This window comes from Oncorhynchus mykiss, chromosome 8 (genome assembly GCF_013265735.2).
Source record: "Oncorhynchus mykiss isolate Arlee chromosome 8, USDA_OmykA_1.1, whole genome shotgun sequence".
Classification (NCBI taxonomy): Eukaryota; Metazoa; Chordata; class Actinopteri; order Salmoniformes; family Salmonidae; genus Oncorhynchus; species Oncorhynchus mykiss.
In genome coordinates, this window is record NC_048572.1 from 80,816,310 (window position 1) to 80,842,160 (window position 25,851).

General features: G+C 46.1%; 1 protein-coding gene across 14 annotated transcripts in view; it reads right to left on the reverse strand.

Annotated features, from left to right (window-relative positions):
- The window catches only part of LOC110530751 (muscleblind-like protein 1), a 102,247-nt gene that overhangs the window by 45,048 nt on the left and 31,348 nt on the right, over nucleotides 1-25,851 (reverse strand). For 13 of the 14 annotated variants that reach the window (XM_036986438.1, XM_036986439.1, XM_036986445.1 and 10 more), the window contains one exon: nucleotides 12,132-13,059. In XM_036986438.1, coding sequence (XP_036842333.1) covers nucleotides 12,132-12,308 — 177 coding nt within the window. In that variant the 5' untranslated portion in view covers nucleotides 12,309-13,059. Of the gene's footprint in view, nucleotides 1-12,131; nucleotides 13,060-13,501; nucleotides 13,520-25,851 lie in introns of those variants that run through there. The other variant, XM_036986441.1, reaches the window with a different exon arrangement.

Below are 25,851 nucleotides of genomic sequence, written 5' to 3' on the forward strand. Positions count from 1 at the left end.
TGAACACTGTAAAGACTGACTAGATTGTACTGAACACTGTAAAGACTGACTAGATTGTACTGAACACTGTAAAGGCTGACTAGATTGTAGAGATATGAACACTGTAAAGACTGACTAGATTGTACTGAACACTGTAAAGACTGACTAGCTTGTACTGAACACTGTAAAGGCTGACTAGATTGTAGCGATATGAACACTGTAAAGGCTGACTAGATTGTAGAGATATGAACACTGTAAAGACTGACTAGATTGTACTGAACACTGTAAAGGCTGACTAGATTGTAGAGATATGAACACTGTAAAGGCTGACTAGATTGTACTGAACACTGTAAAGACTGACTAGATTGTACTGAACACTGTAAAGGCTGACTAGATTGTAGCGATTTGAACACTGTAAAGGCTGACTAGATTGTAGAGATATGAACACTGTAAAGACTGACTAGATTGAAGAGATATGAACACTGTAAAGACTGACTAGATTGTAGAGATATGAACACTAAAGGCTGACTAGATTGTAGAGATATGAACACTAAAGGCTGACTAGATTGTAGAGATATGAACACTAAAGGCTGACTAGATTGTAGAGATATGAACACTAAAGGCTGACTAGATTGTAGAGATATGAACACTGTAAAGGCTGACTAGATTGTACTGAACACTGTAAAGACTGAATAGATTGTAGAGATATGAACACTGTAAAGGCTGACTATATTGTACTGAACACTGTAAAGACTGACTAGATTGTAGAGATATGAACACTGTAAAGGCTGACTATATTGTACTGAACACTGTAAAGGCTGACTAGATTGTAGAGATATGAACACTAAAGGCTGACTAGATTGTAGAGATATGAACACTGTAAAGGCTGACTAGATTGTACTGAACACTGTAAAGACTGACTAGATTGTACTGAACACTGTAAAGGCTGACTAGATTGTACTGAACACTGTAAAGGCTGACTAGATTGTAGAGATATGAACACTGTAAAGGCTGACTAGATTGTAGAGATATGAACACTGTAAAGACTGACTAGATTGTACTGAACACTGTAAAGGCTGACTAGATTGTAGAGATATGAACACTGTAAAGGCTGACTAGATTGTACTGAACACTGTAAAGACTGACTAGATTGTAGCGATATGAACACTGTAAAGGCTGACTAGATTGTAGAGATATGAACACTGTAAAGACTGACTAGATTGAAGCGATATGAACACTGTAAAGACTGACTAGATTGTAGAGATATGAACACTGTAAAGGCTGACTAGATTGTAGAGATATGAACACTGTAAAGACTGACTAGATTGTACTGAACACTGTAAAGACTGACTAGATTGTACTGAACACTGTAAAGGCTGACTAGATTGTAGAGATATGAACACTGTAAAGACTGACTAGATTGTACTGAACACTGTAAAGACTGACTAGCTTGTACTGAACACTGTAAAGGCTGACTAGATTGTAGAGATATGAACACTGTAAAGGCTGACTAGATTGTAGAGATATGAACACTGTAAAGACTGACTAGATTGTACTGAACACTGTAAAGGCTGACTAGATTGTAGAGATATGAACACTGTAAAGGCTGACTAGATTGTACTGAACACTGTAAAGACTGACTAGATTGTACTGAACACTGTAAAGGCTGACTAGATTGTAGCGATTTGAACACTGTAAAGGCTGACTAGATTGTAGAGATATGAACACTGTAAAGACTGACTAGATTGAAGAGATATGAACACTGTAAAGACTGACTAGATTGTAGAGATATGAACACTAAAGGCTGACTAGATTGTAGAGATATGAACACTAAAGGCTGACTAGATTTTAGAGATATGAACACTAAAGGCTGACTAGATTGTAGAGATATGAACACTAAAGGCTGACTAGATTGTAGAGATATGAACACTGTAAAGGCTGACTAGATTGTAGAGATATGAACACTGTAAAGACTGACTAGATTGTAGAGATATGAACACTGTAAAGGCTGACTATATTGTACTGAACACTGTAAAGGCTGACTAGATTGTAGAGATATGAACACTAAAGGCTGACTAGATTGTAGAGATATGAACACTGTAAAGGCTGACTAGATTGTACTGAACACTGTAAAGGCTGACTAGATTGTAGCGATATGAACACTGTAAAGGCTGACTAGATTGTAGAGATATGAAAACTGTAAAGACTGACTAGATTGAAGAGATATGAACACTGTAAAGACTGACTAGATTGTAGAGATATGAACACTAAAGGCTGACTAGATTGTAGAGATATGAACACTGTAAAGGCTGACTAGATTGTACTGAACACTGTAAAGACTGACTAGATTGTACTGAACACTGTAAAGGCTGACTAGATTGTAGAGATATGAACACTGTAAAGACTGACTAGATTGTACTGAACACTGTAAAGGCTGACTAGATTGTAGAGATATGAACACTAAAGGCTGACTAGATTGTAGAGATATGAACACTGTAAAGGCTGACTAGATTGTACTGAACACTGTAAAGACTGACTAGATTGTACTGAACACTGTAAAGGCTGACTAGATTGTAGAGATATGAACACTGTAAAGACTGACTAGATTGTACTGAACACTGTAAAGGCTGACTAGATTGTAGAGATATGAACACTGTAAAGGCTGACTAGATTGTACTGAACACTGTAAAGACTGACTAGATTGTACTGAACACTGTAAAGGCTGACTAGATTGTAGCGATTTGAACACTGTAAAGGCTGACTAGATTGTAGAGATATGAACACTGTAAAGACTGACTAGATTGAAGAGATATGAACACTGTAAAGACTGACTAGATTGTAGAGATATGAACACTAAAGGCTGACTAGATTGTAGAGATATGAACACTAAAGGCTGACTAGATTTTAGAGATATGAACACTAAAGGCTGACTAGATTGTAGAGATATGAACACTAAAGGCTGACTAGATTGTAGAGATATGAACACTGTAAAGGCTGACTAGATTGTAGAGATATGAACACTGTAAAGACTGACTAGATTGTAGAGATATGAACACTGTAAAGGCTGACTATATTGTACTGAACACTGTAAAGGCTGACTAGATTGTAGAGATATGAACACTAAAGGCTGACTAGATTGTAGAGATATGAACACTGTAAAGGCTGACTAGATTGTACTGAACACTGTAAAGGCTGACTAGATTGTAGCGATATGAACACTGTAAAGGCTGACTAGATTGTAGAGATATGAAAACTATAAAGACTGACTAGATTGAAGAGATATGAACACTGTAAAGACTGACTAGATTGTAGAGATATGAACACTAAAGGCTGACTAGATTGTAGAGATATGAACACTGTAAAGGCTGACTAGATTGTACTGAACACTGTAAAGACTGACTAGATTGTACTGAACACTGTAAAGGCTGACTAGATTGTAGCGATATGAACACTGTAAAGGCTGACTAGATTGTAGAGATATGAAAACTGTAAAGACTGACTAGATTGAAGAGATATGAACACTGTAAAGACTGACTAGATTGTAGAGATATGAACACTAAAGGCTGACTAGATTGTAGAGATATGAACACTAAAGGCTGACTAGATTGTAGAGATATGAACACTAAAGGCTGACTAGATTGTAGAGATATGAACACTAAAGGCTGACTAGATTGTAGAGATATGAACACTGTAAAGGCTGACTAGATTGTACTGAACACTGTAAAGACTGACTAGATTGTAGAGATATGAACACTGTAAAGGCTGACTATATTGTACTGAACACTGTAAAGACTGACTAGATTGTAGAGATATGAACACTGTAAAGGCTGACTATATTGTACTGAACACTGTAAAGGCTGACTAGATTGTAGAGATATGAACACTGTAAATGCTGACTAGATTGTACTGAACACTGTAAAGACTGATTAGATTGTACTGAACACTGTAAAGGCTGACTAGATTGTACTGAACACTGTAAAGGCTGACTAGGTTGTAGCGATATGAAAACTGTAAAGGCTGACTAGATTGTACTGAACACTGTAAAGACTGACTAGATTGTAGCGATATGAACACTGTAAAGGCTGACTAGATTGTACTGAACACTGTAAAGACTGACTAGATTGTACTGAACACTGTAAAGACTGACTAGATTGTAGAGATATGAACACTGTAAAGGCTGACTAGATTGTACTGAACATTGTAAAGGCTGACTAGATTGTAGCGATATGAACACTGCAAAGACTGACTAGATTGTACTGAACACTGTAAAGACTGACTAGATTGTACTGAACACTGTAAAGGCTGACTAGATTGTAGAGATATGAACACTGTAAAGACTGACTAGATTGTACTGAACACTGTAAAGACTGACTAGATTGTAGAGATATGAACACTGTAAAGACTGACTAGATTGTACTGAACACTGTAAAGGCTCACTAGATTGTAGAGATATGAACACTGTAAAGGTTAACTAGATTGTACTGAACGCCGTAAAGGCTGACTAGATTGTAGAGATATGAACTCTCTAAAGGCTTTATTTATACATTTCTCTCTCCTTTCTTCCCTCTCTTGTAGACATAGGCAGTATTAGAGGAAGGGAGAGAAGGGGAAGAGAGGTAACTGGGCTTGTGTTGTTCTAGTTCAGACAAAACACTGTCCACTAGCAACTATGTTTATATTTACTCCACATGTCTAACTGGTGAACCCGCCAGTTCTGTGTGTGTGTGTGTGTGAGAGAGAGAGAGAGAGAGAGAGAGAGAGAGAGAGAAAGAAAGAAAGAAAGAAAGAAAGAAAGAAAGAAAGAAAGAAAGAAAGAAAGAAAGAAAGAAAGAAAGAAAGAAAGAAAGAAAGAAAGAAAGAAAGAAAGAAAGAGAGAGAGAGAGAGAGAGAGAGAGAGATTTATCCAAACTCAGTGGAGCAGGAATGCAAGCTTGGTTCGGATCACACACAAAGAAACACACTTGAACAGAAGCACTAAAGCAAGCACACTAAAATATGTGCACACACAAGCAAACACACACACACACTGCATGGCCTATCGCACTATGTAGCCTTGGCTTGTACAGAGTGCAGAGCACAGAGCACAGAGGGAGAGTAGAGAGTAGAGCGTGCAGAGTAGAGAGTGCAGAGTAGAGAATACAGAGTGAGAGTTCAGAAAGAGAGCACAGAGTACAGAGTGAGAATACAGAGTACAGAGTACAGAGTGAGAGTATAGAGTACAGAGCACAGAGTACAGAGTGAGAGTACAGAAAAAGAGCACAGAGTACAGAGTGAGAGTACAGAGTACAGAGTACAGAGTACAGAGTACAGAGTGAGAGTATAGAGTACAGAGCACAGAGTACAGAGTGAGAGTACAGAAAGAGAGCACAAAGTACAGAGTGAGAGTACAGAGAACAAAGTGAGAGCACAGAGAACAGAGTGAGAGTACAGAGTACAGAGTGAGAGTACAGAGTACAGAGCACAGAGCACAGAGTACAGAGTGAGAGTGCAGAGCACAGAGAACAGAGTGAGAGCACAGAGAACAGAGTGAGAGCACAGAGAAGTACAGAGTATAGAGTGAGAGTACAGAGTGCAGAGCACAGAGTGCAGAGTACAGATTACAGTGAGAATACAGAGTGAGAGCACAGAGTACAGAGTGCAGAGTGAGAGCACATAGCACAGAGTACAGAGTGAGAGTACAGAGTGCAGAGTGCAGAGTACAGAGTACAGAGTACAGAGTGCAGAGTGAGAGCACAGAGCAGAGTACAGAGTGAGAGTACAGAGTACAGAGTACAGAGTGAGAGTACAGTGAGAGTACAGAGTACATAGTACAGAGTACAGAGTGAGAGCACAGAGCAGAGTACAGAGTGAGAATACAGAGTACAGAGTGAGAGTACAGAGTGCAGAGTACAGAGTACAGAGTACAGAGTGAGAGCACAGAGAACAGAGTGAGAGTACAGAGTACAGAGTACAGAGTACAGTGTGAGAGCACAGAGTACAGAGTACAGAGTGAGAGTACAGAGTGAGAGTACAGAGTACGGAGTACAGAGCACAGAGTGCAGAGTACAGAGTGAGAGTACAGAGAACAGAGTGAGAGCACAGAGAACAGAGTGAGAGTACAGAGCACAGAGTACAAAGTGAGAGTACAGAGTACTGAGTACAGAGCACAGAGTATAGAGTGAGAGTACAGAGCACAGAGTACAAAGTGCAGAGTACAGAGTGAGAGTACAGAGTTCAGAGTGAGAGTACAGAGCACAGAGCACAGAGTACAAAGTGAGAGTACAAAGAACAGAGTGAGAGCACAGAGAACAGAGTGAGAGTACAGAGCACAGAGTACAAAGTGAGAGTACAAAGTGAGAGTACAGAGTACAGAGTACAGAGCACAGAGCACAGAGTACAGAGTGAGAGTACAGAGTACAGAGTACAGAGTACAGATTACAGAGTGAGAGTGCAGAGTGAGAGCACAGAGTGCAGAGTACAGATTACAGAGTGAGAATACAGAGTGAGAGCACAGAGTACAGAGTGCAGAGTGAGAGCACAGAGTACAGAGTACAGAGTACAGAGTGAGAGTACAGAGTACAGAGTACAGAGTGCAGAGTACAGAGTGAGAGTACAGATTACAGATTACAGAGTGAGAGTACAGAGCACAGACCACAGAGTACAGAGTGCAGAGTGAGAGCACAGAGTACAGAGTGCAGAGTGAGAGCACAGAGTACAGAGTACAGAGTGAGAGTACAGAGTACAGAGTGAGAGTACAGAGTGCAGAGTGAGAGTACAAAGCACAGAGCACAGAGTGCAGAGTGAGAGTACAGAGCACAGAGTACAGAGTAGGGCTGCTGCTGTCATGCTCCCTGCTGGCTGTGTGGCTGGTTAGTTAAGGGGAGATTGCTGAAGTATGTCAATGTGGTGTAAATATTTACCTTTCCACTGACAGGCTGGACAAGTGTGTTTAACTGGGTCTGTGGTAGTGGAGTAGGGGCCACTGCTAGCCTGCTACATGACCTCACTCTGCTCAGTTCTGACCAACTCCTTTGGATTCAACCCGTCTGTACGAGCCTTAACAGAGTTTCACAGTCCACACATACCAGACAGACAGACAGACAGACAGACAGACAGGCAGGCAGGCAGTCAGGCAGGCAGGCAGGCAGGCAGGCAGGCAGGCAGGCAGGCAGGCAGGCAGGCAGAGATAGGCAGACAGACAGACAGACAGACAGACAGACAGACCTCTTTTGTGAGTCTGTCTGTCTGTCTGTCTGTCTGTCTGTCTGTCTGTCTGCCTGCCTGCCTATCTCTGTCTGCCTGCCTATCTCTGTCTGTCTGGGATGCAAAGATGTCACAGTGCTGGACTGTGTCTGGGAATGGAGGACAGGAGGACAGAGGGTTTGCTTAGGAGTGGGTAGCTAGTCTGTTAGGGGAGTGTCCTCCTCTGTGTCAGTTAGGGGAGTGACCTCCTCTGTGTCAGTTAGGGGAGTGACCGCCTCTGTGTTTGTTAGGGGAGTGACCTCCTCTGTGTCAGTTAGGGGATTGACCTCCTCTGTGTCAGTTAGGGGAGTGACCTCCTCTGTGTCAGTTAGGGGAGTGACCGCCTCTGTGTTTGTTAGGGGAGTGACCTCCTCTGCGTCTGTTAGGGGTGTGACCTCCTCTACTATGTTTCTGTTAGGGGAGTGACCTCCTCTGTGTCTGTTAGGGGAGTGACCTCCTCTGTGTCTGTTAGGGGAGTGACCTCATCTGTGTCTGTTAGGGGAGTGACCTCATCTGTGTCTGTTAGGGGTGTGACCTCCTCTGTGTCTGTTAGGGGAGTGACCTCCTCTGCGTCTGTTAGGGGTGTGACCTCCTCTACTATGTTTCTGTTAGGGGAGTGACCTCCTCTGCGTCTGTTAGGGGTGTGACCTCCTCTACTATGTTTATGTTAGGGGAGTGACCTCCCCTGTGTCTGTTAGGGGAGTGACCTCCTCTGTGTCTGTTAGGGGAGTGACCTCCTCTGTGTCTGTTAGGGGAGTGACCTCCTCTGTGTCTGTTAGGGGAGTGACCGCCTCTGTGTCTGTTAGGGGAGTGACCTCCCCTGTGTCTGTTAGGGGAGTGACCTCATCTGTGTCTGTTAGGGGTGTGACCTCCTCTGTGTCTGTTAGGGGAGTGACCTCCTCTGTGTCTGCTAGGGGAGTGACCGCCTCTGTGTCAGTTAGGGGAGTGACCGCCTCTGTGTTTGTTAGGGGAGTGACCTCCTCTGTGTCAGTTAGGGGATTGACCTCCTCTGTGTCAGTTAGGGGAGTGACCTCCTCTGTGTCAGTTAGGGGAGTGACCGCCTCTGTGTTTGTTAGGGGAGTGACCTCCTCTGCGTCTGTTAGGGGTGTGACCTCCTCTACTATGTTTCTGTTAGGGGAGTGACCTCCTCTGTGTCTGTTAGGGGAGTGACCTCCTCTGTGTCTGTTAGGGGAGTGACCTCATCTGTGTCTGTTAGGGGAGTGACCTCATCTGTGTCTGTTAGGGGTGTGACCTCCTCTGTGTCTGTTAGGGGAGTGACCTCCTCTGCGTCTGTTAGGGGTGTGACCTCCTCTACTATGTTTCTGTTAGGGGAGTGACCTCCTCTGCGTCTGTTAGGGGTGTGACCTCCTCTACTATGTTTATGTTAGGGGAGTGACCTCCCCTGTGTCTGTTAGGGGAGTGACCTCCTCTGTGTCTGTTAGGGGAGTGACCTCCTCTGTGTCTGTTAGGGGAGTGACCTCCTCTGTGTCTGTTAGGGGAGTGACCGCCTCTGTGTCTGTTAGGGGAGTGACCTCCCCTGTGTCTGTTAGGGGAGTGACCTCATCTGTGTCTGTTAGGGGTGTGACCTCCTCTGTGTCTGTTAGGGGAGTGACCTCCTCTGTGTCTGCTAGGGGAGTGACCGCCTCTGTGTCTGTTAGGGGATTGACCTCCCCTGTGTCTGTTAGGGGAGTGACCTCCTCTGTGTTTGTTAGGGGAGTGACCTCTGTTATGTGTCTGTTAGGGGATGACCTCTGTTATGTGTCTGTTAGGGGAGTGACCTCCTCTGTGTCTGTTAGGGGAGTGACCTCCTCTGTGTCTGTTAGGGGAGTGACCGCCTCTGTGTCTGTTAGGGGAGTGACCTCCGCTGTGTCTGTTAGGGGAGTGACCTCATCTGTGTCTGTTAGGGGTGTGACCTCCTCTGCATCTGTTAAGGGTGTGACCTCCTCTGTGTCTGTTAGGGGAGTGACCGCCTCTGTGTCTGTTAGGGGAGTGACCGCCTCTGTGTCTGTTAGTGCAGTGACCTCTTCTTTGTCTGTTAGTGGAGTGACCTCCTCTGTGTCTGTTAGGGGTGTGACCTCCTCTGTGTCTGTTAGGGGAGTGACCGCCTCTGTGTCTGTTAGGGGTGTGACCGCCTCTGTGTCTGTTAGGGGAGTGACCTCCTCTGTGTCTGTTAGGGGTGTGACCTCCTCTGTGTCTGTTAGGGGAGTGACCGCCTCTGTGTCTGTTAGGGGTGTGACCGCCTCTGTGTCTGTTAGGGGAGTGACTGCCTCTGTGTCTGTTAGGGCAGTGACCTCTTCTTTGTCTATTAGTGGAGTGAACTCCTCTGTGTCTGTTAGGGGTGTGACCTCCTCTGTGTCTGTTAGGGGTGTGACTACCTCTGTGTCTGTTAGGGGTGTGACCTCTTCTGCATCTGTTAAGGGTGTGACTACCTCTGTGTCTGTTAGGGGTGTGACCTGCTCTGTGTCTGTTAGGGGTGTGACCTGCTCTGTGTCTGTTAGGGGTGTGACCTGCTCTGCTGTGGTGATTATGTGAGGCTAATTATGCACCCTGGAAGAAGGTCAATTCTCTCTCACGAGGAGAAGAGTGTGTGTGTGTGTGTACAGTCAGCGGGTCCTCATCACCCATCACCACCTATTTCCCGCCTCTCTCTCTTTCTGCATTGTGGTTTTCCACAATGAGGTTTTTCTTTTCCTCTCTCTCTTCCTCTCCTTCTCTCATCCTCTCCTCTGTTCCTCTTTTCCTCTCTTCCTCTCCTTGTCTTTTCCTCTGTTGTTATGTTTTTCATTACCATGTGGAAACACTGGCCAAATGGTTAAAAGATCCCTGGCCTCTCATTCACACACCAGGCTGTAAGGAAGCCCAAGCTCCTAAAACAGCCCGCTCTCCTCACATTCACCCCAAAAAAACCTCTCTCTCTCTCTCTCTCTCTCTCTCTCTCTCTCTCTCCCTATGCCTGCCAGACACAATTTTCCAATTGCTGACCTTTCTCTGCTGTGAAATGGAGCACCTCTCCTCATTCTCTTGTCTGATGACATATCATATCCTATCCCCTTGCCACGTTCACATCTCTCCCCCTTCCCTGTGTTACTCATCCCCCCTCCCTCCACAGATAACAGCTCTATCATTCTATAGCTCTGTCTGGTCACTGAGGACAGAGTTGGATCAGTGAGCCAGTTCTATTGGGTCACTTGCTGGACCAGAGGCCTCTGGCAGCTCTGCTTGTCAAAGGGAAAGAACACTGTACCTTTAATCACTCTGGCCTGTGTGTGTGTGTGTCTATGTGTGTGTGTGTGTGTGTGTGTGTGTGTGTGTGTGTGTGTGCACAGTGTCGACAGGTTCAACACCGCCAGCCTCTGACCCAGTACTGGCTGGTGAAGAAGTACACTACTCAGCCTAGCTCAGAGCTGCAGTACCCAGACAATGTTTCTCTGTCCACATCTGGTAGTGAACAAGCCCTCAGAATCAGCTCACACAACCCTACTCTGCTCTTCTCTGCCCTGAGCTGCCCTGAGCTGCCCTGGCCAAGAACCAAGGGAAAACAATCACTGGGGACAGGAAAACAGGGTGTGTTTTTACACCCTAAGTTTTTAATGTTCCTGTAGAACATCTCTAATATTATTTATGATTCCAAGTCCCTCAGGGAAGGGAGGCATGGTGGAAGAGACTGTGTGTGTGTGTGTTTGTGTGTGTGTGATGTCTTGGACAGAAGCAAGAACCTTGAATCAGGCCCAAGAGGAGAGGTCGGTCCTCCCATCTCTACAGATCTTCAGAGATAGAGCGATAGAAAAATAGAGAGCGAGTGGAAGAGAGAGAAAGAGATGTGTTTGCCTTTCTGCTGGCGCTTAAAAATAGATGGAAAATTACAGAGTACCGTGCCCCCACTGCCCCCCCCCCCCCCCTCGCCGCCCCAAGGCTGAAGCACAGGAAGTGATGAGACGACTGACTGAAAGCTTCACCGTGACGCTATACCCTCCCTGCTACCCGCCCCTTTCCCCAGCTCCGTTTCAGCTCTGCACTAGAGAGAGAGGGATGGAGGTAGATAGATAGCACTTGCAACATGTAACAGCAATGATCACCTTATGTTAAATTCATATGCTGAAAACAGTAGTTTGTGGTTTCTGAGTGTTTTTAAGCTATACGTTGGATGTCAGTAGGTTTCCTAAACTGACTGGAACTGAGGTGCAATTGAACCCCTTTCCAAATCTGCTCCACTTCACCACTTCCTCGCACCCTAGGCAGAAAATATCAGCAAGTTACATCTGTAACTTTGCCCTTTCTGAATCTGGAGGGGTGTAAGCATGCCTCCCTCCTTCTCCCCTCTGCTTCCCACCCCGTCACATGTGCCAGTCACATGACCAGAAGTGGGTGAGGCTAGAGAGAGCACATGTCATGCAGGAGCCAGATGGGGTGTGTGTGTGTGTATGTGTGAAGTGGGTTGATCTCTTGACTTCTCCATGGAGCAGACCTTTTGCCACGCCTGAACACTCTTATAAGTGCAAACTTGTAGTGCTGATATTTGGTAGTCGGGGTCATGTACATTGGCTGACAGTACGTAGTCTTCAGATCACATGTTGTGCCTGTTTGCATTTGGACCCCAGGACGACATTCGTTTCTAACGCCTGACAAACAATTAATGAGAGAATAAAACAATTAACTTCTCCTTTCTGTACGCCAGCCAATCAAATCACACCACCATGTATGGTCATACCCCATAGCTTCACCCTGTGTCGTATCGCCTTCCTTCTTACCTTAACAACCCCCCCCCCCCACCTGATCTTCTTGTATGCCAACCAATCAAAGCACAGCACCATGTATGGTTGTAGCCTATAGCTTCATTCCGGATGCAAATGGAACGAAATGGGGAGGACTGTTTACAACTGTTTAGACTAATGATTACATCCCCCACTGTAACGTAACTCCTTCCTTCTTACCTTGAGCGAGTCGAAGCAGGCGATGACTCGGCCGTTCTCCACCTGGCAGCTCTTGGCCGGGTGGGCGAACTTACACTCCTGGTCGGAGCGCGAGCACGTGTCTCTCTGGAACTCACGACACACCTCCAGCGTCAGCCACTTAGTGTCGCGCATGTGTGCCATGCTCATGTGTGCCATGGTGACCGAGACAGTCCAGGAAAATACAAGTAATCTGTCCGAATCGGGGCTAAAGCGTGACGTGTGTGTTGCTGTGTGTTCTTTGGTTGGACACAGGTAAATCTCCTCTTCCTTATTCTCCGAAAGATTCCAACAAACGTGTCGAGGCGATAGGTGAAATGTATTGTAACAATGTTTATTGGGACATTCCCTTTCCTTAGAGCATCGAGAACACACTCAACAGCCAATAATCCCGACGGAGAATTTCTCTACCCCTCTCTGTCTGTCTCAACTTGTCTCTCACCAACAATCCAGCTGCCAGGCTTCAGATCCTGCTGTTCTGGATACAGTAGTGCTGCAGGCTGTGACTGAATGTAAATCTATGGAGATCAGAGAAACGGAGGAGACTCTGATTGAGAGTCTCGCCCCAAAAGGAGAGAGGCTTTGTGGGGTAGCGTGGTATGGGAGGGCTGGTGGAGGCTTGGGGCTGGAGGCCTGGTGATGATAGGGCTGGAGGCCTGGTGATGATAGGGCTGGAGGCCTGGTGATGATAGGGCTGGAGGAGGCTTGGGGCTGGAGGCTGGAGCTGAAGGAGGGTGCAGGTCTGGGCGTGAGTTCTAGGCGTGGGCCGGGATGACGTGTGTGGTTGGTGTCCTTGTGCTCGCGTTACCGTGGCAGCAAGCGAGGCAAAGTGGGGTGGGGTGGGGGGGGGCGGAGCTTTGGCTTTAGAAGCGGATGGAAGCTGCAGTAGACGTCAGGGAAGGCACTTCCTCTGTCGAGAGAGAAAGACAGGAAGAGAGAGAGAGAGGTTAGCTTGGTGTTCTATCCTTGCACAGAATCGATTTAGAGTTGATTTCTGCCTTCATTCATTCCTCAGTGAAAACCTCTAGAACATGGTATGATGTTTCCCAAGAGCATGCTGCTTTCCCTTAGTCATTCTCTTCAATCTATAGAGCTCATCTATGCAGCTGTGGGAACGGATCATGTGTAATAATGTCAGCCATGCAAGGGTGTCTGCTAAAACAAACAAAACGTTCACTCTCCAGCACTCCCCAAACACACACACACACACCACGCCATTCCAAACACACACACACAAGCACACACACACACACACACACCATTCCAAACACAGCCTGTACAAAGCACCCTTTCACAACTACCAGCGTTTCTGGTCCGAGTCGGAAAATCAAATCAAACCCCATATGACTTACAGTTGAGCACTGCACAACCAGCTGTGTTAAATCTATTTAGAAAGAGAAAGAAAACGAGAGAGAGAGAGACAGAGCAAGAAGGTGACGAAGAGAGGGTGAGTGGCAGAGAGAGAGAGAGAGAGAGCAGAGGGAAGTGGAGGGGAGGGCGGTCATTTCCCTTTCTCACAAGCAGGGTGTGAGGGGGGACCAATGAGAACGGGCGGAATAGCAGCAACATTCTGGGCCGAGCGCCAGGTGAACAGGAGGGGTGGAGCTAAGACGAGGTCAACCTGCCTGAATGACTGTCACCAGAGGGGGGGGGGCTGAGGGAGGGACAGAAAAGGTGGAGTTAAACAGAAAGCCGGAACGATTTGGGAGAAGAGAGAGAGAGAGAGAGAGAGAGAGAGAGAGAGAGAGAGAGAGAGAGAGAGAGAGAGAGAGAGAACATGAGAGGGAGAGAGAGAGAGAGAGAGAGAGAGAGGCTAACCTAATCACTCTCCCTGCCATGACAACCTTCTTCCTGGAACAGACTACGATGAGTTTATTTCCCCTTGCACAATTTACCAAATTTCACAACCAATCAAGTAGAATCTCGCTTCCTGAGAAAGAAACATACCCAAGCAGGTACAGAAAAAGTATAACATTGATCCTGTTATGAACAATTATGACATAACTTGAATGAAACTAGCATAACCATAACAACTGTGTGAAATCATTAACATTACTGATCCCTAACCAAACAGTAACTACGGTTACCTAACCAAACAGTAACTACGGTTACTTATCAATTCCCTTTCCACTGCTTGCAGGTGTGACCACCGGTGAATAGGGTTGATAATGTAACCATGTTGTTCGCCAGGGGAATTTGATTAATCTGAATCCCACAAGGTCAGTTTCCACGCCACCTCAGGAGAACACCATTTCCTAGAAGACAATGTGCACGTTCAGCAACGCTACAAAACCACTTTGCAACGTGTGTGTGTATGTTTGCCTGTATCATCTCTCTGCAGTAGGAGGATACCATAGGTCACCGTGACCCAGCAACATGGATGTACTTTTACAGTGAGCTGAGAATCATAGAGAGAGAGGTGGGAGGAGAGAGAGGAGGAGGAGAGAGAGGATGAGGAGAGAGAGGGGTGGAGAGAGAGGGGAGGAGAGAGGGGGAGGAGAGGGGGGGAGAGAGAGTGAGGAGGAGAGAGATGGGGAGGAGAGAGTGAGGAGGAGAGAGAGGGGGTAAGACAGAGGGGGGAGAAGAGAGAGGAGAGGAGAGAGAGGGAAGGAGAGAGAAGGGAGGAGAGAGAGGAGAGGAGAGAAAGGGGAGAGAAGAGAGAGGAGGAGAGGTGAGAGAGAGCGAAGGAGAGAGAGGGGAGGAGAGAGAGGAGAGAAAAGAGAGGGGAGAGGAGAGAGAGGAGGAGAGGAGAGAGAGAAGGGAGGAGAGAGAGGGGAGGAGAGCGAGAAGGGAGGAGAGCGAGGGAAGGAGCGAGAGGGGAGGAGAGAGGAGAGGAGAGAGAGGGGAGGAGATAGAGGGGAGGAGATAGAGGGGAGGAGAGAGGAGAGAGGGGAGGAGAGGAGGGAGAGGAGAGGAGAGAGGGGAACGAGAGGAGAGAGAGAGGGGGAGGAGAGAGAGAGGGGGGAGGAGAGAGAGGGGGAGGAGAGAGGGGGGAGGAGAGAGGGGGGAGAGAGTAGGGGGAAAGAGGGGGAGGAGAGAGAACGAGAGTGGAGGGAAAGGGGAGGAGAGAGAACGAGAGTGGAGGGAAAGGGGAGGAGAGAGAAATGGGAGGAGAGAGAAGGGGGAGGAGAGAGAGAGGGGGGAGGAGAGAGGAGAGGGGGAGGAGAGAGAAAGGGGAGGAGAGAGATGCGGGAGGAGAGAGAAAGGGGAGGAGAGAGAGAGAGGGGGAGGAGAGAGAAAGGGGAGGAGAGAGAGGGGGGAGGAGAGAGAAAGGGGAGGAGAGAGAGGGGGGAGGAGAGAGAGGGGGAGGAGATAGAGGGAGAGGAGAGAGAAAGTGGAGGAGAGAGAGGAGAGAGAGGGGGAGGAGAGGGGAGGAGAGATGGGAGAGGAGAGAGAGGGGGAGGAGATAGAGGACAGGAGAGAGAGGGGGAGGAGAGACAGGAGTGGAGAGAGAGAAGGGGGAGGAGAGAGAGGGGAGGAGAGAGAGGGGGAGAGAAAAGACTGTCCCCAACCAAGGAGGGCGTACAGCAGCACCTAGATCTTCTGCACAGATTCTGTCAGACCTGGGCCCTGAGGAATAAATCTCAGTAAGACCAAAATAATGGTGTTCCAAAAAAGGTCCAGTCGCCAAGGACCACAACTACAAATTCCATCAAGACACCGTTGCCCTAGAGCACACAAAAAAACGATACATACCTCGGCTTAAACATCAGTGCCACAGGTAACTTCCACAAAGCTGTGAACAATCTGAGAGACAAGGCAACATTCGACATACCAATTGGGATCTGGCTAAAAATACTTAAATCAGTTATAGAGCCCATTGCCCTTTATGGTTGTGAGGTCTGGGGTCTGCTCACCAACCAAGAAATCACAAAATGGGACACACAGCAAATTGAGACTGCATGCAGAATTCTGCAAAAATATCCTATGTGTACAACGTAAAACACCAAATAATGCATGCAGAGCAGAATTAGGCCGATACCCGCTAATTATCAAAATCCAGAAAAGAGCCGTTAAATTCTACAACCACCTAAAAGGAAGCGATTCCCAAACAAAGCCATCGCCTCCAGAGAGATGAACCTGGAGAAGAGTCCCCTAAGCAAGCTGTTCCTGGGGCTCTGTTCACAAACACAAGCAGACCCCACAGAGCCCCAGGACAGCAACACAATTAGACCCAACCAAATCATGAGAAAACAAAAATATAATTCATTGACTGATTGGAAAGAATCAACAAAAAAACAGAGCAAACTAGAATGCTATTTGGCCCTAAACAGAGAGTATACATTGGCAGAATACCTGACCACTGTGACTGACCCAAACTTAAGGAAAGCTTTGACTATGTACAGACTCTGTGAGCATAGCCTTGCTATTGAGAAAGGCTGCCATAGACAGACCTGGCTCTCAAGAGAAGACAGGCTATATGCACACTGCCCAGCAAATGAGGTGGAAACGGAGCTCCACTTCCTGACCTCCTGCCAAATGTATGACCATATTAGAGACACATATTTCCCTCAGATTACACAGATCCACAAAGAATTTGAAAACAAAATCCAATTTTGAAACACTCCCATATCTACTGGGTGAAATTCCACAGTGTGCCATCACAGCAGCAAGATTTGTGACCTGTTATCACAAGAAAAGGTCAACCGGTGAAGAACAAACAACATTGTAAATACAACCCATATTTATGTTAATTTATTTCCCCTTTTGTACTTTAACTATTTGCACATCGTTACAACACTGTATATATATGTACAGTTGGGAGAACCAGTATTTGATAACCTGCAACATCGGCAGTGTTTCCTACTTACAAAGCATGTAGAGGTCTGTCATTTTAATCATAGGTACACTTCAACTGTGGAGAGACACAACAAAAACCAAAATCCAGAAAATCACATTGTATGATTTTTAAGTAATTCATTTGCATTTTATTGCATGACATAAGTATTTGACACATCAGAAAAGCAGAACTTAATATTTGGTACAGAAACCTTTGTTTGCAATTACAGAGATCATACGTTTCCTGTAGTTCTTGACAAGGATTGCACACACTGCAGCAGGGATTTTGGCCCACTAATCCAAACAGACCTTCTCCAGATCCTTCAGGTTTCGGGGCTGTCACTGGGCAATACGTTCTTTCAGCTCCCTCCAAAGATGTTCTATTGGGTTTAGGTCTGGAGACTGGCTAGGCCACTCCAGGACCTTGAGATGCTTCTTACGGAGCCACTCCTTAGTTGCCCTGGCTGTGTGTTTCGGGTTGTTGTCATGCTGGAAGACCCAGCCACGACCCATCTTCAATGCTCTTACTGAGGGAAGGAGGTTGTTGTCCAAGATCTCGCGATACATGGCCCCATCCATCCTCCCCTCAATACGGTGCAGTCGTCCTGTCCCCTTTGCAGAAAAGCATCCCCAAAGAATGATGTTTCCAACTTGTTTCCAAACAAGGCGATTGGAGATTAGACCAAAAAGCTCTATTTTTGTCTCATCAGACCACATGACCTTCTCCCATTCCTCCTCTGGATCATCCAGATGGTCATTGGCAAACTTCAGACGGGCCTGGACATGCACTGGCTTGAGCAGGGGGACCTTGCGTGCGCTGCAGGATTTTAATCCATGACGGCGTAGTGTGTTACTAATGGTTTTCTTTGAGACTGTGGTCCAAGCTCTCTTCAGGTCATTGACCAGGTCCTGCCTTGTAGTTCTGGGCTGATCCCTCACCTTCCTCATGATCATTGATGCCCCACGAGATGAGATCTTGCATGGAGCCCCAGACCGAGGGTGATTGACCGTCATCTTGAACTTCTTCCATTTTCTAATAATTGCGCCAACAGTTGTTGCCTTCTCACCAAGCTGCTTGCCTATTGTCCTGTAGCCCATCCCAGCCTTGTGCAGGTCTACAATTTTATCCCTGATGTCCTTACACAGCTCCCTGGTCTTGGCCATTGTGGAGAGGTTGGAGTCTGTTTGATTGACTGTGTGGACAGGTGTATTTTATACAGGTAACGAGTTCAAACAGGTGCGGTTAACACAGGTAATGAGTGGAGAACAGGAGGGCTTCTTAAAGAAAAACTAACAGGTCTGTGAGAGACGGAATTCTTAATGGTTGGTAGGTGATCAAATACTTATGTCATGCAATAAAATGCAAATTAATTACTTAAAAATCATACAATGTGATTTTCTGGATTTTTGTTTTAGATTCCGTCTCTCACAGTTGAAGTGTAACTATGATTAAAAAAAATTACAGACCTCTACATGCTTTGTATGTAGGAAAACCTGCAAAATTGGCAGTGTATAAAATAATTGTTCTCCCCACTGTATATAATATGACATTTGTAATGTCTTTATTCTTTTGGAACTTCTGTGAGTGTAATGTTGACTGTTAATTTTGTTGTTTATTTCACTTTTGTTTATTATCTACTTCACTTGCTTTGGAAATGTTAACATATGTTTCTCATGCCAATAAAGCCCCTTGAATTGAATTGAATTCAAGAGAGAGAGAGATCCACCTCAAAATCGATCCCCTCAAAATGGGTAAATATCACATTTGGCTAAAACAGGGAAAGAAAATTGTGCTGACTGATATCCCCCCCCCTCAGAATCCCCATATCACTCAGAGGAGATCTCCCCCCCCCCCCCCTCAGAATCCCCATATTACTCAGAGGAGTTCTCCCCCCCTCAGAATCTCCATATTACTCAGAGGAGTTCTCCCCCCCCCCCCCCTCAGAATCTCCATATTACTCAGAGGAGATCTCCCCCCCCCCTCAGAATCTCCATATTACTCAGAGGAGATCTCCCCCCCCCCCCCCCCCCCCCCCCTCAGAATCTCCATATTACTCAGAGGAGATCCCCCCCTCAGAATCTCCATATTACTCAGAGGAGATCTCCCCCCCCCCCCTCAGAATCTCCATATTACTCAGAGGAGATCTCCCCCCCCCTCAGAATCTCCATATTACTCAGAGGAGATCTCTCCCCCCCCCCCCCCTCAGAATCTCCATATTACTCAGAGGAGATCCCCCCCCCCCACACAGAATCTCCATATTACTCAGAGGAGATCTCCCCCCCCCCCCCCCCCCCCCCAGAATCCCCATATTACTCAGAGGAGATCGTCCCCCCCTCAGAATCTCCATATTACTCAGAGGAGATCTCCCCCCCCCCCCCCTCAGAATCCCCATATTACTCAGAGGAGATCGTCCCCCCCTCAGAATCCCCATATTACTCAGAGGAGATCGTCCCCCCCTCAGAATCTCCATATTACTCAGAGGAGATCTTCCCCACCCTTGAGGAAGAGACGTGCCATTTCCAGGCCCAGGGAAATGTGCTCATGTGTGGGGACACAAATGCGCGCACAGGAACACTACCTGATCTAACGAGCACACGAGGGGACAGCTTTATTACAGGCCATAGTGTCTCTAACTGTCTTCATCTCCCCCATAGAAACAACAGTGACAGCTTTATTACAGGCCATAGTGTCTCTAACTGTCTTCATCTCCCCCATAGAAACAACAGTGACAGACCACACGAGGGGACAGCTTTATTACAGGCCATAGTGTTTCTAACTGTCTTCATCTCCCCATAGAAACAACAGTGACAGCACCGTCAACAAAAACGGAAGGGATCTGTTGCAGCTCTGTAGAAGCCCTGGTCTGTACTTGTCAATGGTAGGTTACAGGGGGGACTCTTTGGGGAGATTCACCTACTGCTCACCTCTTGGCCACAGTACAGTAGACTATATGATTACAGACATTGACCCTTTCTCTCCCAGCTCATTCCCTGTCAAGCCACTAACACCTCTGTATGATCACAGCCGAATTACCTTGTTCCTCAAAAGAACAGACATGGAAACCACCACACATTCACAGCCCAGTAAGCTGTACAATATCAGAAATTCACACAGATGGGCCCAAAATAGCAACAATTAACCCCAAAATCCAAACCCTCTTAGATAACTTTCTGGACACCACATCCACTCACAGCAAAGAAGCACAACTAAAATTGATTAAAACCACTTATTTTTAAGACCACACCAAAGCGGTCTTTTCACTGCATCTCAGTGCAAAAGAGTTTGTGTCACTGCAGTCCCTGGTTTGAATCCAGGCTGCATCACATTCGGCTGTGATTGGGAGTCCCATAGGGCAGCGCACAATTGGCCCAGCGTCGTCCAGGTTTGGCCGGGGTAGGCCGTCATTGTAAATAATATTTTTTTCTTAACTGACTTGCCTAGTTAAATAAAGGTTAAATAAAAATTAAATAAACATGACAACTGGTTTGATACAGATTTAAAAATGATAAGAAATAAACAAAGTTACTGAAAGTGGTGTAGGGTGTAAAACATTAGATAATAAAAAGCATGAGCTGGTGCCCAGAGAAATGAATTTAGTGTAGAGGTGCTGACTAACGGCGAATAAACTGTAAACTATTAAAACAAATAAAGAGAGTCGTAAACTCTATATATAAACTACCAGTAATTTATTGGGTAAAAAAAACGGTTTCGGCATCACCCTGAAGAAGGCACCCCGAAGAAGGCACCCCGAAGAAGGCACCCCGAAGGAGTTACCCCGAAGAAGGCACCCCGAAGCCGAAATGTTGGTCTTTTACCCAATAAATTACTGGGAGTTCATATATAGAGTTTGTGAATCTCTTTATTTATTTTTATAGCTTAGGGGGTAAAACATATTACATAATTAAATTAATGTATACCGGCAATATGTGCAGCATCAAAATTAGCAAGAAAATACCAGTATTCTTTACCCAGGGGCGGGGCCTTCGCCAGGGTTGCAATCTGAGCCCTGCACTCTTCAATATTTACATAAATTAATTGGCCACTATTCTAGAAAAATCCTCAACCCCTGGTGTTAGTCTCCACAATTCAGAGTTTAAATGCCTGCTCTTCGCAGACGACCTGTGCCTGCGGTCACACACAGCACATGGCCTACAGCAGAGCATGGACCTGCTAGAGCAGTACTGCCAGACCTGAGCCCTGGAAGTAAACCCCAGAAAGACAACATTTATGATTTTCCAGAGAACATCCAGACCTCAGGAAATTAGACCAAAGTTCTCAAGTCGTACCAATTATATAAAGTATTGCACACACTACAATTACTTAGGTTTCAAATAAGCTCAACTGGACACCTAAATGAGGCAGTGAATGAACTGATCAAGAAAGAACCCAGGGCATTCTACGCCATTAAAAAACAAATTCAAATTGAAATACCTATTCAAATTTGGCTAAAACGAATTGAATTTGTCATTGAACCAATTGCACTTTATGGCAGCGAGGTGTGGGGTCCACTTGCAAACAAGATTTCACCCAATGGGACAAACACCCCATTGAAACCCTGCATGCAGAGTTCTGTAAGATTCTCCTACATGTCCAGAGGAAAACTACAAACAATGCATGCAGGGCAGAATTAGGCCAATATCCACTAATAATAAAAACTCAAGAAAGAGCAATTCAGTTTTGGAAACATCTCAAATACAGAGACCCCCTCTGATATCATTACCAAGCCCTGCAATGCCAAGAGCTGAGCAAAGAAAAGAGTCCCCTCATCCAGCTGGTCCTGGGGCTGAGTTCACAAACCTGTTCTACTAACATACTGAAGCCTCAGGACCAGAACATCCAATCAATCAGAATAAATCAAATTACAACACAGTCAAAACAAAACTACATTACCTACTGGGAATCACAAAGCAAAATGCAGTACTATCTGGCCCTAAATCGACAGTTCACCATTGCAAACGTTAGGAAAACCTTGACAAAGTCCAGGCTTAGTGGGCACAGCCTTGCCATTGAGAAGAGTAGAGCCAGGAAAACCTAGCTCCCAGTAGATGAAAGGCAGCAGCAGAACAGCAGAACCCAAGACAGAGCTGCATTTCCTGACAAAATTTATTTTACTAGGCAAGTCAGTTAAGAACAAATTCTTATTTTCAATGACAGCCTAGGAACAAAAACTGCCTGTTCAGGGGCAGAACGACAGATGTCAGCTCAGGGGTTTGAACTTGCTAGGCTACCCTGCCGCCCCAATGTGAGAGAGGGAGAGGGAGAGACAGGTATATGTTTTAATATTGTCACATCTACTCCCACTCCTCACCTCCGGCGTTCGACTTACTAACCACCGGTCCTGGCATTCATCATTACGCGCACCTGGTCCCCATCATTACGTGCACCCGCGCTTCATCAACAGACACACCTGGACTCCATTACTTCACCCATTACCTCCCCTTTATCTGGCATCCCTTAGGTTCCTTCCCCAGGCAGTATTGACTATGTCTTTCATGTCTGTATTCTACTCGTGTTTCTTGTATTGTGCCGATTATTATTAAACTCACCACCTACACTTGCTTCCCAAATCCCAGCGTCCACGTTACAAATATGGAGGTGGTTGTTGTTTTAATGTGGAGGTGGATGTTGTTTTAATATGGAGGTAGATGTTGTTTTAATATGGAGGTGGATGTTGTTTTAATGTGGAGGTGGCTGTTGTTTTAATGTGGAGGTGGCTGTTGTTTAATATGGAGGTGGCTGTTGTTTTAATATGGAGGTGGATGTTGTTTTAATATGGAGGTGGATGTTGTTTTAATGTGGAGGTGGCTGTTGTTTTAATATGGAGGTGGATGTTGTTTTAATATGGAGGTGGATGTTGTTTTAATATGGAGGTGGATGTTGTTTTAATATGGAGGTGGCTGTTGTTTTAATATGGAGGTAGATGTTGTTTTAATATGGAGGTGGATGTTGTTTTAATATGGAGGTGGATGTTGTTTTAATATGGAGGTGGCTGTTGTTTTAATATGGAGGTGGATGTTGTTTTAATATGGAGGTGGATGTTGTTTTAATATGGAGGTGGATGTTGTTTTAATATGGAGGTAGATGTTGTTTTAATATGGAGGTAGATGTTGTTTTAATATGGAGGTGGCTGTTGTTTTAATATGGAGGTGAATGTTGCTTTAATATGGCGGTAGATGTTGTTTTAATATGGATTTAGATGTTGTTTTAACATGGAGCTAAATGTCGTTTGAGCTTCAGAGTGTGTTGATGTTAATAAGTGTTTATTTATAGCTGATATCAACACTTTCTTACTGCACACAAACCTTTTTTGTGAGATGGATACATTTTCAAATAGGCAATTAACACAAAGTAGCTCAACCAAGCTACTGTGTGTTCCACAGTCACTGGCACACAAACCTGAACAAAAAAAATGTATATCCTAGGAAATTAAACTTCAACGACAAATGCTATTTGCAATTGAACACTTTTCAATTTGATTACTAATCCAAGTCAATAAGTTACTGTCATAAAGTGTGTTTCAGATTCTCTGGTGGTTGCCATGGTTTCCGTGAGCTGAGGTAGTCAGCCTGTTCCCATATAGAACGTTAGTGAGAGCCAATGAGATATTAACCCTTATTAAGACACTATCGTGCCTAGACACAGATCTCCTTCAGAGCTATTGATTTCTTCATCTCAAAAACCACTCGTTTCACTAGTTCACCACTCCCTGCATTTCATTCTATTACTGTATGTTTCATTTGACAGTATCCCTTCACCACATACATAGACATGACAACACACACAGCACATACGTTGCCTGTTTGCACCTCCCTTCTTTCTCCAGTCTTCCCCCAAACCTCTATCTCTCCATCTCTGTGCCCTCAATATGACTGTCTGGTTTGCTATGTCCCAGAATGCGTAACGGTACTACGGTCGCTCGCTCTCCAAGGTCACAGAGACTGGTGCAAGGTCACACAGACTGGGCTGAGGATGGAGATGGGGGGGGGGGGGGGGGGGGGGGGGAGCAAAAGACATGCCCTGTTTTTCTTTCTTTCACCACGTTGCAGGAACAGGAAGAGGACTTCACTGACAGCAGGAAGAGGACCTCACTGACAGCAGGAAGAGGACCTCACTGACAGCAGGAAGAGGACCTCACTGACAGCAGGAAGAGGACCTCACTGACAACAGGAAGAGGACCTCACTGACAGCAGGAAGAGGACCTCACTGACAGCAGGAAGAGGACCTCACTGACAACAGGAAGAGGACCTCACTGACAGCAGGAAGAGGACCTCACTGACAGCAGGAAGAGGACCTCACTGACAACAGGAAGAGGACCTCACTGACAGCAGGAAGAGGACCTCACTGACAGCAGGAAGAGGACCTCACTGACAGCAGGAAGAGGACCTCACTGACAGCAGGAAGAGGACCTCGCTGACAGCAGGAAGAGGACCTCGCTGACAGCAGGAAGAGGACCTCACTGACAGCAGGAAGAGGACCTCACTGACAGCAGGAAGAGGACCTCACTGACAACAGGAAGAGGACCTCACTGACAGCAGGAAGAGGACCTCACTGACAGCAGGAAGAGGACCTCACTGACAGCAGGAAGAGGACCTCGCTGACAGCAGGAAGAGGACCTCGCTGACAGCAGGAAGAGGACCTCGCTGACAGCAGGAAGAGGACCTCACTGACAGCAGGAAGAGGACCTCACTGACAGCAGGAAGAGGACCTCACTGACAGCAGGAAGAGGACCTCACTGACAGCAGGAAGAGGACCTCACTGACAGCAGGAAGAGGACCTCACTGACAGCAGGAAGAGGACCTCACTGACAGCAGGAAGAGGACCTCACTGACAGCAGGAAGAGGACCTCACTGACAGCAGGAAGAGGACCTCGCTGATAGCAGGAAGTGGACCTCGCTGACAGCAGGAAGAGGACCTCGCTGACAGCAGGAAGAGGACCTCGCTGACAGCAGGAAGAGGACCTCGCTGACAGCAGGAAGAGGACCTCGCTGACAGCAGGAAGAGGACCTCGCTGACAGCAGGAAGAGGACCTCGCTGACAGCAGGAAGAGGACCTCACTGACAGCAGGAAGAGGACCTCGCTGACAGCAGGAAGAGGACCTCACTGACAACAGGAAGAGGACCTCGCTGACAGCAGGAAGAGGAAGTGTCTACAGAGCATCACCTCATGGTCACCGGACACCCCACGCCACTTTGTGCCCGATCATCAACTCAAAGCATGAGCACATTAAACAAACACATGAATGAACCATGAGTTACACTTACAGACAGACTGCTGCCTGTGGTGGGAGTCAGAGTCACATTAAATGACATCATCATAATGACTCTGTTTTCTTCTCCCATTGAGTTAAAAAAAAGCAGTGGAAAGAAGAGATGATTCATCTCAAAGGGTTTTATGTGTCCAACTAAACCACAACAAGGTTCAAAAACATCTACCTACATGGACATATTACCTCAATTACCTCAACTAACCTGTCCCCCCCGCACATTAACTCTGTACCCCTTGTATATAGCCTCCACATTAACTCTGTACCAGTACCACATTAACTCTGTACCCCCTGTATATAGCCTCCACATTAACTCTGTACCCCCTGTATATAGCCTCCACATTCACTCTGTACCCCCTGTATATAGCCTCCACATTCACTCTGTACCCCCTGTATATAGCCTCCACATTAACTCTGTACCCCCTGTATTTAACCTCCACATTAACTCTGTACCCCCTGTATATAGCCTCCACATTGACTCTGTACCCCCTGTATATAACCTCCACATTAACTCTGTACCCCCTGTATATAGCCTCCACATTAACTCTGTACCCCCTGTATATAGCCTCCACATTCACTCTGTACCCCCTGTATATAGCCTCCACATTAACTCTGTACCCCCTGTATATAGCCTCCACATTAACTCTGTACCCCCTGTA